At 39.8% G+C, this 13,418-nt stretch overlaps 1 protein-coding gene and 1 long non-coding RNA gene across 5 annotated transcripts; one reads left to right on the top strand and one right to left on the bottom strand.

Annotated features, from left to right (window-relative positions):
* The first annotated feature begins 59 nt into the window (after positions 1 to 59).
* On the top strand, positions 60 to 12,229 carry LOC111262580 (leukocyte elastase inhibitor). Of its 4 annotated transcripts, none has more exons than XM_022836927.2 (8): positions 60 to 212; positions 3,288 to 3,456; positions 3,796 to 3,965; positions 4,578 to 4,755; positions 5,092 to 5,301; positions 6,250 to 6,455; positions 11,040 to 11,320; positions 11,565 to 12,229. In XM_022836927.2, exons 2-7 carry the CDS (start codon positions 3,318 to 3,320, stop codon positions 11,262 to 11,264), a joined length of 1,128 nt encoding a protein of 375 aa, XP_022692662.1. In that variant the 5' UTR covers positions 60 to 212; positions 3,288 to 3,317; the 3' UTR covers positions 11,265 to 11,320; positions 11,565 to 12,229. The 4 variants fall into 4 exon arrangements, with proteins under 4 accessions (XP_022692662.1, XP_022692664.1, XP_022692665.1 ...); XM_022836928.2 differs by lacking the exon at positions 60 to 212 and adding an exon at positions 298 to 397; XM_022836929.2 differs by lacking the exons at positions 11,040 to 11,320; positions 11,565 to 12,229 and adding an exon at positions 9,153 to 9,564.
* On the bottom strand, positions 1,039 to 3,288 carry LOC147753180 (uncharacterized). The gene is made up of 3 exons (XR_015311963.1): positions 3,157 to 3,288; positions 2,245 to 2,317; positions 1,039 to 1,455 (listed from the first exon to the last, which is right to left on the bottom strand). It is a non-coding gene; the product is annotated as an uncharacterized LOC147753180 (long non-coding RNA).
* Positions 12,230 to 13,418: the final 1,189 nt, after the last annotated feature.

The following is a 13,418-nucleotide window of genomic DNA, read 5'->3' as shown; positions in this document are numbered from 1 at the left end:
CAAAGAGTGGAAAGGGCTGCAAGTCGCTCTCGCCCAATGAATGCGTGCGCATCTCTCGCTCTTGCCTGTCTGTCTTTGCTATTAGGCCTATTAGGACTTTGTATTGAAAGCGAATCGTAGCAGTGGGGCTTCTCTGACAGCCTTCAAACTGAAGCCTCCTGAGTGTTTTGTGTCACGTGTTATTGATTGACTCAGGGTGTTACCCAAAAATTGTAAGTCAATTGCTTCAAATAATACGACGTTATACTACTCCTATGAGAGGAATGAACAACGACTTATGGTTTTGGCTGTTTGACGCCCACTGAGTAGCGGACAGACTGAGAATACTGTTAGAAACATTCGTAGAAAAGCTTGTAAAAAGTATAGCACAAAAAAGGACGCAGAACATAGACCAAATGTGAGCCTGATCTTGAAGTTTTCTAGTGGTAATTCTATATTATGTAAAAGTTGTTTGAGTTTTTTTTTGTTTGTACGAATTTCTCTGATTATAAGCCGAAGCTTCGTCTTGACTATGTGTCTGCTATGGAGCGTACACGACTTTGGTCTTGGTCAAAGTGATAATACATTGGTGCTGTTTGCTTACATCTTAAAAGTGTCATTCTGTCGGGTTTGTTAATTCTTATAACTGGTTTTAACTCGAGCTATATATATATATGTCAGCTTAACTTACATGTATGATATGGCTTAAAAGTTACATCGTTTTACTTTTAAGCTAGAGCAGCTCATTACGAACCTATCGCGTTCCTACATCTTGTATACTATAGGACTACTATGTAGTGATTTGTGGGTTGCTTTTGTCGAAGTCGGTTGTGATCCTGAGAGCTAGATGGCGCCATGGACACATTTCTGTCGGAAGACATATTTTCGTCTTTTTAGTTGCTTTGAGCAACGCATTTTCTGATATTGCTCGAAGATGTGTCATACCGGCAACGTCGTTCGGTCGAACAGTCGACAGCATATACTTTTGTACGGATAATTTTTGCTAATATGTGCATTGAAGTTCCATTTCGAGATTTCATTCATTCATTAGCTGATATTTTTACTTTTGATACTCATTTGAAACAGTTCAGTGAGAAAATACGTTACTATCCGATTATGGTATCTTCTTAACTCTGTTTCTGTTTTCTTTGGCTTCGTTTTCTTCGGTGCCCAATTAAGGGCCAACGTTTGCTTATATTTACTCGTAGCCTCGACAGCCTTGCTAAGATGGTCGGAGATGGAAGTAGCTGGCTGTTCTCTATTGCGCTTCGTTGAGCCAATTTTCTTCTTGTAACTATCTTTTTCCGTCTACGTTAGGCGTTTCACTGGAACTCCAGTCAACGTTACTTGTCAAATTCAGATCCTCATCGTTGGCTCTTAGCGATAGGCTAACAGATATTTTCTTAAAGAGTGCTTTCTAATTTTGCATCCATTGTAATTGTGACGTGTGGCAGTCGCAACAACCAACCATTAGCTCTACAATAAATTCGGAGTATAGTATCACATTAGCTGAATCTATTTTAAGTCTAACCAATGATGCTATCTTTTTGGTACAATTTTTGATAACGACCTTGTTAGAGGTGTTTGTTTATGTAGGGTCGATAATAACAATTTCATGTATGGCTACAATTTTCGAGATTATATAGGTTTGCTCATGCTTTATTATGTCGACGTTAAATTTGTGTCGCACTGCTATTAATTTACGTGTACCACAACACGATCTGATGGACCCCCCACTTTTATAGATGGTTATCATGCATATATAATATCTCAAGATCAATGTCAGTCAAATTACATTATCAGCTCATAAATCTCTGCCAATCGAAATGCGTACGAGCGACGTGTAACAACGCTAAACAATCCAGATCCGTTTTAACATGGTAATTATCAAGGATATCAAATCAGCTAACGTTCATACGAACGCTTGCCTGGCACAATGCCGTGAGGATAAATTGTTGAATAGAGTGGAATAGAATAAACTGAGAAAAATAACATGTTCAGAGAACATAAATTTATTCGTAGAGTTGCCTAACTTGTTGAAACATAGTTGCGCAAGTTGTCTGTGCAGATATGGTATCAAACTTACCCTGTAGAGAAAGCTACACTATCGAAAATACCTGAAGAAAACGCTGCAATATAATTGTTCTCACGTGAAGCGCCTTTAGATATTGGCGAAAATACACTTTATGTATTTAACCGAGCAAAATTGGGTTATTCACAGGCCTGTTTATTTCAATATGGCTGTATATATGTAAACAAGCATACCTCTTCTACGTTTGCTCGTTTTCCACTAACGGGATTAAGTTATTCTGCAACGACGCTAAATAGCCTGCCCTGCCTGTAAATGTAATCAATACGTGAGGCAATGTTGGCGTTCCTAAAAAAGCAATCGCAAAGAAATATCTAGAGGTATTGTCTTATGATGGCGTGTTTGCCCGTGAAAGTATATACGCTTTAAGTAGGGCGCCGGCTGTCTAAGGCAATGCTTAACGGCAATACCGGAACTGAGAACATTCATGGATTCATAAATCCTATCGAGCTCTCTACCCCGACAAAAAATCCTTGACGATATGCTAAACAGCGGTGCCGAGGCCTGTTATAGAAGGGGCTTGCTGAAATGGAACAAGTTCTTAGGTAGAGCTTTGTCCTCTTATGATATTACACCAGCCTATCTTTGCGAGAGGGTTCGAATCTAGCCAATGCCACTGCGTAGCTCCTAACCCATGCCATTATTATTCTATATTGGTAATGACAATGCAGTGTTGGACTGAGGCCTCCGCTTGCCTACCCGTCACTAAAGACGTCCTATCCTAATAAATGCGGTTGGTTGGAATTTTGTGGAAAATATGGAAGCACAACCACGTCTATGTTACGAACCGTTTAGTACTGACGATAGGAGACCCAATTGAATAGTGGTCGTTTTCTTGATAAATGTTGTTAGCGTAACATAATTTTCCAGATATTCGATAGTATTGCCTATGGCCACGAGGGTGGGGTATTTAGACCGTCCCTAATTTTAGATTCGTTCGTTAATCATGTCAAGCCTAAAAAGATTGCAAATACTGTGATAGTTGTCGAATTTATTTTACCAGGCAGGAGTGAAACGAAATTACTATAGAGGATAACAAAACCAAAGTAGACACACGTCGAGCAATTAGTAAAATGCAAATATTTTACCTGCTTAAAGCCTGCTTTACCTGCTCCTTGAGTTCGAAAAGGACTAAGTTGAGAGCTGTCCCGACTCCTCAGTGCTCCTTTCTATTCAGCGTAGTCTTACCATAACGTCATTCCGTATCGTTTTGTCCTAGTATTGAAAGCTGAACTCAAAAAAATTCGAGATGGCACCAACAACGGAAGAGAATTTTGCCTTGGGGATGACTTTAATGAAGGTACTATGTGCGGAAACAAAGGAAAACTTCGTTTTCTCCCCACTTAGTCTTGGAATGGCCTTTACAATGCTCGTGGCGGGACTCAAGGGTAGGTTATACCTTAAATACTTGATTATTATTTTTTTGAAACTAGATTAAAAAACTGGTTACATATTATTTAAAGGGCTAGGAAATTTTTGTATTTGAAACTGATTTGTATTTTTTTTATCTTGTATACGGCGGTATAAAAATGTGCTGAGGGTAAATTTGTGTAGATGGGTCTTGCACACGCACACATATATATGTATATATATATATATGCATGAGATTACATAAAGCACGCAAGAAGCCTGGATGGCGTCACCCGTCAGATATCTTCACCACTGTTGACCTTTATTATTTATGTGGCCACTTAAATGTAACCCATATTGAATTTTGATGTTAATAGGTGACACCAAGAAAGAGGTGCTCGGTTTTCTAGGCTGTGCCAATGAGGATGCGTTGCACAAGATGTATTCTGAGATCACCAAAGATAAAAATCTACCTCTGAAAATCGCAAACAAGTACCTGGCCCAACATACCTGTAAAGTGAAAGAAAATTTTGAAAAATTAATGAGGGTAAGTAGGATTATGAGTATCGGAGTTCTAGGGTAATATTTATTGCTAGACTTTCGCTTGGCAAAATAGTAGTACTTCATCCCAAGTATTTTCCTACTGGGTATCTATGAAAATGATAATTATTTATAATAGTATTTCTTCCAGTATTACATATATATATATATATATAAAAGATAGAATATTTCTGTCCTTTTCAATCTAACTGGTAAAAGCTATCTAGTCTACGAGTTGTAGCTGTACGTATGGACAGTTGTAGCTGTAGTGTTATGTTTTACCTTTCCGAGACAACACCTCGAATTGGTACGGATTTCGATGTACCACGGGTATGAAAAGTAATTATGTTCGTGCTGATAACACGTAAGTACATAATAATTTGACTTACTGAATACTAAGCCAAGTAACCTATAATACACCCCAAGTGTAGGCTAGAGACTGAATCTATAACTTGTAATAATATAAGATGTGAATGCATCTTTCCAACGCGCCCTTCTGCGTGCTAAACATGAGTTATTAGGAAATGAAAAGATTGTAGAGAGGTTTGAGATTAGTCCCATCATTCCCATAGCGGTCATAGTCTCATTTAATAAAGGACCATTCCTTTGTCTATTGCAGGAAAAATACGAATCTGAAGTTGAGATCGTAAATTTTGCGACAGATAGCAAAACGATTGAAGGCGAAGTTAATGAGTGGGTGGCGTCCAAAACCAATGACATGATTAAACAGCTTCTTAGTCCTGGAACGCTGACTGCGGACACCGTTCTAGTACTCTTGAACGCCATTTACTTCAAAGGTAAATTTCTTGAACAGTTACATCGACGTGCACGCCGTCTTCGGTCATATTTCAGAGTAAATTTGTTGAAGTCATTGCTGAAGCTTGAGGTGCTCTGCACAAAAATATTCTAGCAAAATTCTAAAACTAATATTGACACAGCAACAATAATAGTAAGCAAAATTGATGAAATTGACATTACTTCACACATTTAATGCAAGCCGTGATAAAACGACATCGTAGTCTTAGATTCTAACCATCAACTATTCAAAACGGTGCGATTATAATAAACACTGGATACGGCTGTTCAGGATAGTCCGCCGCGATCCGTTGTCAAGAACAGTTTACTTTTAACAGGTACCTGGGAACACGAGTTTACCCCCGTGCAATACGACATGGAGTTTAAGCTTCGTGATGGGACCAAGGTGAAGAAGGAATTTATGACAAAAAAGTCGAGCCATTTTAAATACCTCGAGACGGAACAGCTTAGAATGGTTAGAATTCCGTATAAGGAGGCTGGGTGCTATATGGTCGTCGCGATTCCCAAGGATGAAAATAGGTACATCGGTAAGTGTAGCCAATGCTTTCAACTGAATTCAAAAGAAGCGCTTCGATTTTCACAGGCAGGCTTTATTATGCTGTAAATGTATTATGCTGAAAGGGCTATTTGTATAAAATCGATAAAAAGGAACGAGTGTCGCGGACACTCACCGTACTTCTGTTGTAAGTCTTACGAGTTTTTTTTCTTATTATTTAGATTAATTTTGGAAGTTGCAGTGCTGCGTTTCGAACACTTATTTCAAGCGTATTCGAAAATTCAATTTTTAGCAACGTACCAGATCCATAAGATTATGAAAATTACTATGGAAGTTTTGCTTTTTCATTCTTTGAGCTCGTTGCAAGTTTTCGTAACTTTCGCCTTCGTAAGAGAACCAGAACAGCCGCAACAGAAACTTCAGTAACGATTTTAAATAAACGACAACGAAATTCCCTGTTACGTATCTTCCTTAGGACATTGCCACTCTATAGATCATCTGCGGGAAATGTTGGGTTCGAAGCCTCGATGTAAAATTAGATTTTCAGAAAGCACCACGAGGATATAGGGCGAACAGTTCAAGAACGTTGCATGCAGTTGTCGAGAATCTAAAAGTCTCTAAAAATCCAGAGAAACTCATTGCCGCTTAACGGTGCTTTCTGACACAATCACTTACGTTACTGACCGAAATCTTCTTTTGAAACGCTGTGAGATATATTTTGCAGATTACACTGCCTCTATTGAATAGTTAAAGCTTTTAGCGTAAAATATTTACAAATGTTCGTACTATTCTCTCATGGTCATTTATTAAATTACGCTGACTAGGTTCGTTTAAAGTGTAGTATCGCAGATTTTGTTCTTTTGCAATGGCACAGCTCCTGAACTCTTAAGTTGAGCTCTAATGGAGGATATACTGGGTAATGAATGGCTGGTCTAATAAAGGTTTATCACATGTCATGTGATTTATTATATTGCTTTAGACGAGATCATGGCGAAGATGACTACGGCCGAGATGGCCCAGGCGGTAGAAAAGCTAAACAACGCGCGCATACAGCAGGTGGTGCTTACAATGCCAAAGTTCAAAATTGACTACAAGTACGTAAACGTCGTCAGGCACATTCAGGCCCTTGGTGTGACAAAGATCTTCAACGTTGGAGAGGGAGATTTCGGGGACCTATTTGAAGAGGTAAATGAAGATTTTTTTCGAAGATTTTAATGCGCTCAAGATAGATCCGTCGTGTCTGTTCTTGAGAACATTTGCTTATATCATCTTTATTTGCGACGTAAGCCGTTATTCCCGCGAGTCTGATTGTCGTTTATTATTAGGAAAATCAATAAAGCAACGTACCAAGTCGAGTTTTAAGCCTGAAGGTATAACGCGCGAAAATGTGGCCTCTCTCTGGATGATGCACTTTTGTCAAGTATTTATTTCGACTACGTTTCATTGCGGATTTAGCTTCCTAATTCTATGCCGAATTGATGGCGATGGAAACTATTACCCACTCCTGCCTCATCTAGGCTACAATAGCAGTTCCTGCAAAAATAAATCGGGGAATATGCGCATATATCCGTGTTTCTGTGCCAACTTTGTGACCTTTGAGCTCAACTACTCGATTTGGTCTATTTGGGGCGCCTTGAGTTTTTCTCCTCTAGTTTTTTCTACCTAGGGTTCTCGATTAGTTTCGTGATTATAATGGAAAAGGTTCTTTCATAGTCTATTCACTCCAGATATTTAAGCCGTTACACAATGGTTCAATTAATTGTTCGACACCAAATAACATGAAAAAAAATGGACGCTAAATTGTAGCTTTTTACATGCAGAATACATCTTAAGGACGGCAGGATATTCAACCGATATTACAGAACCTTACAGCCTTATATGATATTGGTTTTCCTTTATCCCTAACCGCTTCCGCTTGTAGTTATATGTATAATATGTTGTTGAACCCACTTGCGATACATAGGCACACAATAGACTTTTATTTTTACATACATAATTTAAACCGATTTTCTGCGTGTGAAACCTGGGCAGGTGACGATTCATATGCTATTACTAATTAGTTCGCCTCAGTGTCAATATCACTTTTTTATGGAGACGATACTAGTACGTGGGCATAACATAAGCGGTAATTCATACTGTGATTGGATGAATCCATTAGTACTCGGCGTATTGAATAGGCCCCGTATTCAGGCAAGTCAGATTCAGGTGACACTAAAACATAGGACCTTGACCTGTCGTCTACAAGGCTCGTTAAGAAATTCATAGCGTATTCAATCACTTAAAGAAAGGTCTTTAACAACTCTTGTTAAAATGAACATGTTCATGTTATGGAACAAAAAAAGGAACTTCAGAAGTTCAGACAGCTAAAAACTCGAGAGACAAAACAGAGCAAATCAGTGAGACACGTTTTTTCTTCTTCACACATCTCACATGCGAAGTTCTTAACTTTTTTTTGTATAAAAGTACAGGGTTGTGTCAAGCGCATCAGAGTTATTCTACTGCCTTTCTATTGTTTCATTCTATGGACTGTGCTTAATCCACATGCACCTTTCCCCACCTGCACTTGGACTGTGCTTAATCCACATGCACCTTTCCCCACCTGCACTGTATTCCCTATGTAACAGTGCGCTTAGATGCCATAAGTTTTATGTTGTCAATGTCCAAACCAGGCCTGTTGTCGATGAAAGATGTTTATGGTGGCAGATGGCTGCCCTTTACAATTCTCCTGAGGCAAATCTGAAATTTGCTTATTTGATGTTACAAGCGAGATATACAGAATTACTAATTAATAAAACATATGGTCATAGGGGTCTAACATGAGTATGCAGTTTTTGTATCTGAATACATGCCAGAATTTCTCATCGTGTAATATGTTCTTTAGCGGAAAGGTTACAATATGCATTACAGTTTGCTGCCTGGGCAAAATGCCAGCCCACTCAAAGATGTCGGAATACCTATAAGGGCCATATGATCAGCGATATTGGTCACTTGTTGAAAGTAAAGTATTAAATTCTGCAGCCGATTTATGTTGTGAAATGTCGTGCCTCCACTCATTACAGAGCGAAATATTTCATTCGAACGGTGGCTAGAGGCACTTACTCTACGTTTTTCGTGACTTTCATGACCCTTTCATGGTCCCTTAGGCAGTGTATTTATTCTTCTCGACGGCAATTTTCAAATCTGGCATTGTAGACCAGGTTTCAAGCAGTTTTTGAGGTCCTCTCCGCTGTCAAATCTAGGGCTACTAGTCCCATTCGCCAATAATCGAAAAACTAGGTAATCGTTCTCGCAGGATATCAACAGTATGGTGGGTACAAACGAAATCATCGCTCAAGCTCTTGCAAAGCGGCGTTGACGACCCTCGGCAGATGTGACGCACAATCGTCGTAGATAAGGATTGTCCTATCTGTTCGCGACTCGTTGTTAAAAGTTCGAAATGATAACGGGTCCATTGGCGGCTGTCAACTTCGCAAGCAGACTGGGTGTTAAGCCTTGCTAGTGGCTAAACCACTTAGAAAGATGCAAACAACATGATAGGTTAAGGTACGGCTATTTAGATTTTTTGGGCCTCGATACTTTGATATTGAAGTGTACACTGTTTAAAAACTCTTCAGGATATTCAAAGTGTACTCTACATGATCGTTAGTACTTTAGACGTAAAAAGCATAATTTGAACAGACAATGTGCGTGTTTATTTTCATGTTAGGTACTCCGTATAGTAAACTATATATATATATATATATATATATATATATATCATCATATATATAATCAATGCTGTTTCAACTAATAAACCTGATTAGAGACTTATGTAATTGATAGTGTTTGTGTGTTCGACTGGTAAATCATCGCGGTCCGCTGCATGTTCTTGTGACCTCTCAGGTCGCGGGCAGTATGATGATATCTGAGCTCATCCACCAGGCAGTTGTCGAGGTGGACGAAAAAGGCACATCGGCGGCCGCCACTACAGAAGTACAGATTCGTTTACGCGCGGGGCCCCGTCGACCACTACGTCCGGTTATCGTCAATTTGGATCAGCCGTTCGTCTTTACTGTATCGTTAACAAACGGTGCCGTGTCATTTGTAGGCATCTGTACGCAGCCTTAATGGCCTGAAAGCAAAAATGGTTTGGCATGGAATTGGACAAAATTCGGAAAAGGGAAGCGATGGAGTGCCGGGGCTGTAAAACAACAAGTTATTATGGCTGAATAAACATCGACATACATTACATGACCGCCTCAGTCATGCTGGATAGTGTTTTTATAGATAATAAACGTAATATGTTGATTGATGGCGCGTCACGGTTGTCATTTTGGTGTTAGAAAAGGGTGCCAATAGGGATCGCTCATTTACAGAACGAGTCGTAAAACGGCAATGTAAGATTAAGAGTTAGCGTAGCGGTAAGCGTCGTTCTTAAGCGTACAGGAAGGAGATGTATTTACGCGTTTATGCGCAAATAGTTCCCTCACATTTCCGTACTGTGCTCCTATCTTTTCCATCCCGTACATGTCCTTTCACAAAGTCTACGATTGTCGACCCAAAGCAATATCCTTGAAGCAGGTCGCACATTATGAATACAAATGTACGTATCTCATCAACCCTGACGTCTGCCAAGTATTACTCACAGGACAGTAATTTGGGTCTTGTAAGGTAGTTTTTAAATGCCGTTTGCCCATATTGGCCTCAAGTAACATCACACTAATAACAGGAATGCGCACACAAATTTATAATTGCGGAGTGCGGCAATAGTTACGTAGGCAACAGTAACGCGCTCGAGCCTTCGAATGAGCCTTTGGTCATCTCGTTGTGTGTAGAAGGGTTATAGCTGAACGTTTAGCAGTTTAGGATGACTGGAGCTGTCGCATTGCATTTCTGACCTAATCTAATGTTGTCGAAATGTAAATATGAAAAGCTGAAAGTCCGATGTCAAGCGGTACTCGCTTGTGAACCCAAAATCAATAAACAAAAACAGGCGACTGTTTGTGACGTAATGTCGTTGAATTTCGTATCATCCTGACCATACGATTTGGGTAAAGTATAATGGTAATAAATATCTTGCGATGTTTGTGTTTCACATGGGTTCAATAATACAGTGACAAATGTTTTTGTTGAATTGCAGAGTAAAGTTATTGTGCATAAAACTTCTGTTATATAATAATATACGAACATATTGAGATGATCACCGAGTGTATTGGGGGGTAAGAAATGATGGTAACACTTGGAAACCTCAGAGTTCCAGATGCTGAGAGCGTGCGCAGATCTTGGTCTTTGCAGCACTACTTTAAAACCGAATGGCGCAATTTCAGACACAGGTTTTGTTGTACTAAATGTGAAGGACTCGCACGACAACGGCATGCAAATAGTTACAGCTAAGAAGGAATTAATGAAAACAAATTATTGTTCTATATAAGATTATTGTTAAACGATATCTCCCTGGGTGCAGTTTGGTCGATCGCAATATTCTGTAAGATCGAGCTTCCCCATTGCTCCAAACCCAGATAATTCCATTCTATCAATATTTACGAAGTAATTAGGCAAAAGAGGCATCCGCATAGAAACTTCGGCGCTGCGATCTTGCTATTTTAATTATGAAGAAGCTTTCCTACTCGAACAAAAAAAAAAAATGGCCTTGCTGAGCAAGGCCAGTCGCATCGAAAGCTAATGAATGGTTCTGCAAGCGGTTTTACAAGGGACTTGTCATAGTACTTGCCATTAACCAGAACGGTAATTTGCTTTGTATGTATGTGTGATTCGTTTGAAATGCCTCAGGTCAAGGATAAGGCGGGTGTGTCCGACGTCATCCATCGGGCTGTTATCATTGTCGACGAAAAAGGTACAGAAGCGTCGTCAGCCACAGCTATGCAGCTTATGCTGTGCGCACTGTCTGTAGCAGTACCACCTCCGATCATCTTCAATTTGGACCGGCCGTTCTCCTTTTTCCTGTCGTCAGCAGATCACAGAGTGTCCTTTATCGGGCTCTGCGCACAGCCCTAGAAGAAGCAATAACTCCGACGAGGTTCTATTAGAAAGCCTGCTGTACATATATTAAAGTAAGATATCGTTAACGAAAGGAGATGTAACTGGCAAATAATTGTTCCGGGAACTCTCAGTAATAACATATTATAGTTGTTGCTAAATATTTAACTGTGAACTCGGGAGTTTCGCAGGTTTGTATTTATAGCAAAGTCAAACGTGTGCCTATTAATCTTTCTAATATATGATGTGTTCCCATCGACTCCGGGTCAATCCTGTAGCCAGTCAATAAGCAAGGCCTTGATTTTGTCCTGTTCATAGGTCCTCTGGTTCGCCTTACTCTTTAGAAAAGGAAGTATCTCTATTCAAAATGCTGCTTTGCGGAGGTGAGCGGGAAGAGCACAAGGATGGCGGTGGTTACGGCTGTGATTCTCAGTTGGTGTTTGAAGTACTTCGGTCGCGTTTCCGTGAATCGGCCCGTTGTACTCCCCCTGTCGATTCTGGCTCATTTCCCCTTATTCCTTGGCGTGAGGCCAGTTAATTTGAACAGCAAGAGTGCAGTCGTATGAAGAACTAGAGTGTAACACTTATACTCCGAATCCAGAAAAAATGTTCGGATTACTTTTGTGACATCTAAGACCATCGTGCTTTCGAATCTGACAGTTATAATTTGTTTTTATTAATTTGATAAATAAACTTAGATATAGTATTATTGTACTAATAAACATGCTATTTAATTTAATGAGTTCATACGCTGAGAGAACACAAGAACTGTTCGCTTATTTTCGTGCTATAATCTAGCATTGCTCATCTACGCATTTGCCCCCCGGAGGATTTTTCTATTAATCCTAATTGTAAACTACTCCCCTCACATGCCGGACTTCTACAGCTGGGGAATAACTAAACTACCAACTATGGTCGTAGATAATAAAAATGCATACTTTGATTTAAAATAAAAGAACTTGCTTGGGAAAAGTTCGAAACTGCTATCTCGCATTTGATAAGGAACGACACCAGTATTTACGCTAGCAATTTAACATTAGCGTGCCTCGGTTAACACGTATGGATCAAGCAAGATTTCTTCTATGTACAAATAGCCGTAATAAATGCCATCGAATTTCGGTTTTAGCCCTTGTTGACAGAGTACCGCCTCGTTTTTATGAGGCCCTTAAAACTTCACGAGGTATTTCTTTTGACCTTTATAAAGCTGTTACACAGTCGTTAATATTGAGTATAATTCATTTGCGTAGTTACACCGCTTTCGAAATTCTAGTTTGCTTTCGATCCACCTATTTCTTTTTTTAAACAAATATAGCCATCATAAGATCATACAGATTTGAAGCGTTCGGTAATCTGAGCTCGCCGTGCGCTATATCTCGTTGTTATGACAAACTGATTAGGTAAATGGAGACCTGCTCTGCACTCGAAGGTCTCCATCACTCACCGTCAGCGGCAGTAAGAAACACTTTTAACCAGAACATTAAGTAGCGAGTGATTGGTTACGCGGCTAAAGGGGCTTTTCTGTGTCGGATTGCGTTGTGCTGTGCCAATGACTTCCGCTAACGGCCGATTTTTCTATCATTCTGATGCCGCTAGTTTTCCTGTTATCAATACATTTTAGCACGCCTGTGTAGCAAGAAACTAACAATGCGAAGCAATAAGATCAGAAACACTTGGGAGCTGCTAAAGCTATAGGATCCTGTATTTGTTGAGGCAGCTTGAACAGTAATGTGCAACACTTCATTAACCTGTTGATCCTTATAATGCTACGCAATTATCTTCAAATTTTTCGTATCTCTGATCTGAATACTCGTAAATCTTATCGTATTGCACATCGACAGTATTCAACTACGAATGAAAAAGTTTACACCCATATTGTTGAAGTTAGCATTACGCACTTGTGGGTCAGGGGCTTTGTGGTTTACGGCAAAGGGGTCACCCAGCTACTGTTTAACCCAAGAGAACTATACAAACGTTTATTTTACCTTCGCTAATAACAGCAAACGTCAAGGGTTTGTCACTATAACGGGCTGGCATGGGACCCGCACGTAAATCGTTGTGGGCAGCCTATCTAGCTGTTGATTTAATCATTTTCATGAAGCGTAGTTCGTTGGCTTAGGTTTCTAGCCCTACTTGCTTTGAGTTCATGTCCGCAACCGCGGTGGGGCATTGTAT

This window comes from Varroa jacobsoni, unplaced genomic scaffold, assembly GCF_002532875.2.
Source record: "Varroa jacobsoni isolate VJ856 unplaced genomic scaffold, vjacob_1.0 scaffold_677, whole genome shotgun sequence".
NCBI lineage: Eukaryota > Metazoa > Arthropoda > Arachnida > Mesostigmata > Varroidae > Varroa > Varroa jacobsoni.
The sequence above is the reverse complement of the archived record's forward strand: the minus strand, read 5'-3'. Positions and strand labels throughout refer to the sequence as shown.

What these genes read in the sequence shown, in the direction of transcription:
- LOC111262580 (XM_022836927.2), top strand. Translation starts at nt 3,318, where the DNA reads ATGGCACCAACAACGGAAGAGAATTTTGCCTTGGGGATGACTTTAATG. An exon ending in GCTCGTGGCGGGACTCAAGG is followed by an intron (nt 3,457 to 3,795) that starts GTAGGTTATACC and finishes TGATGTTAATAG; the next exon opens with GTGACACCAAGAAAGAGGTG. An exon ending in ATTTTGAAAAATTAATGAGG is followed by an intron (nt 3,966 to 4,577) that starts GTAAGTAGGATT and finishes TGTCTATTGCAG; the next exon opens with GAAAAATACGAATCTGAAGT.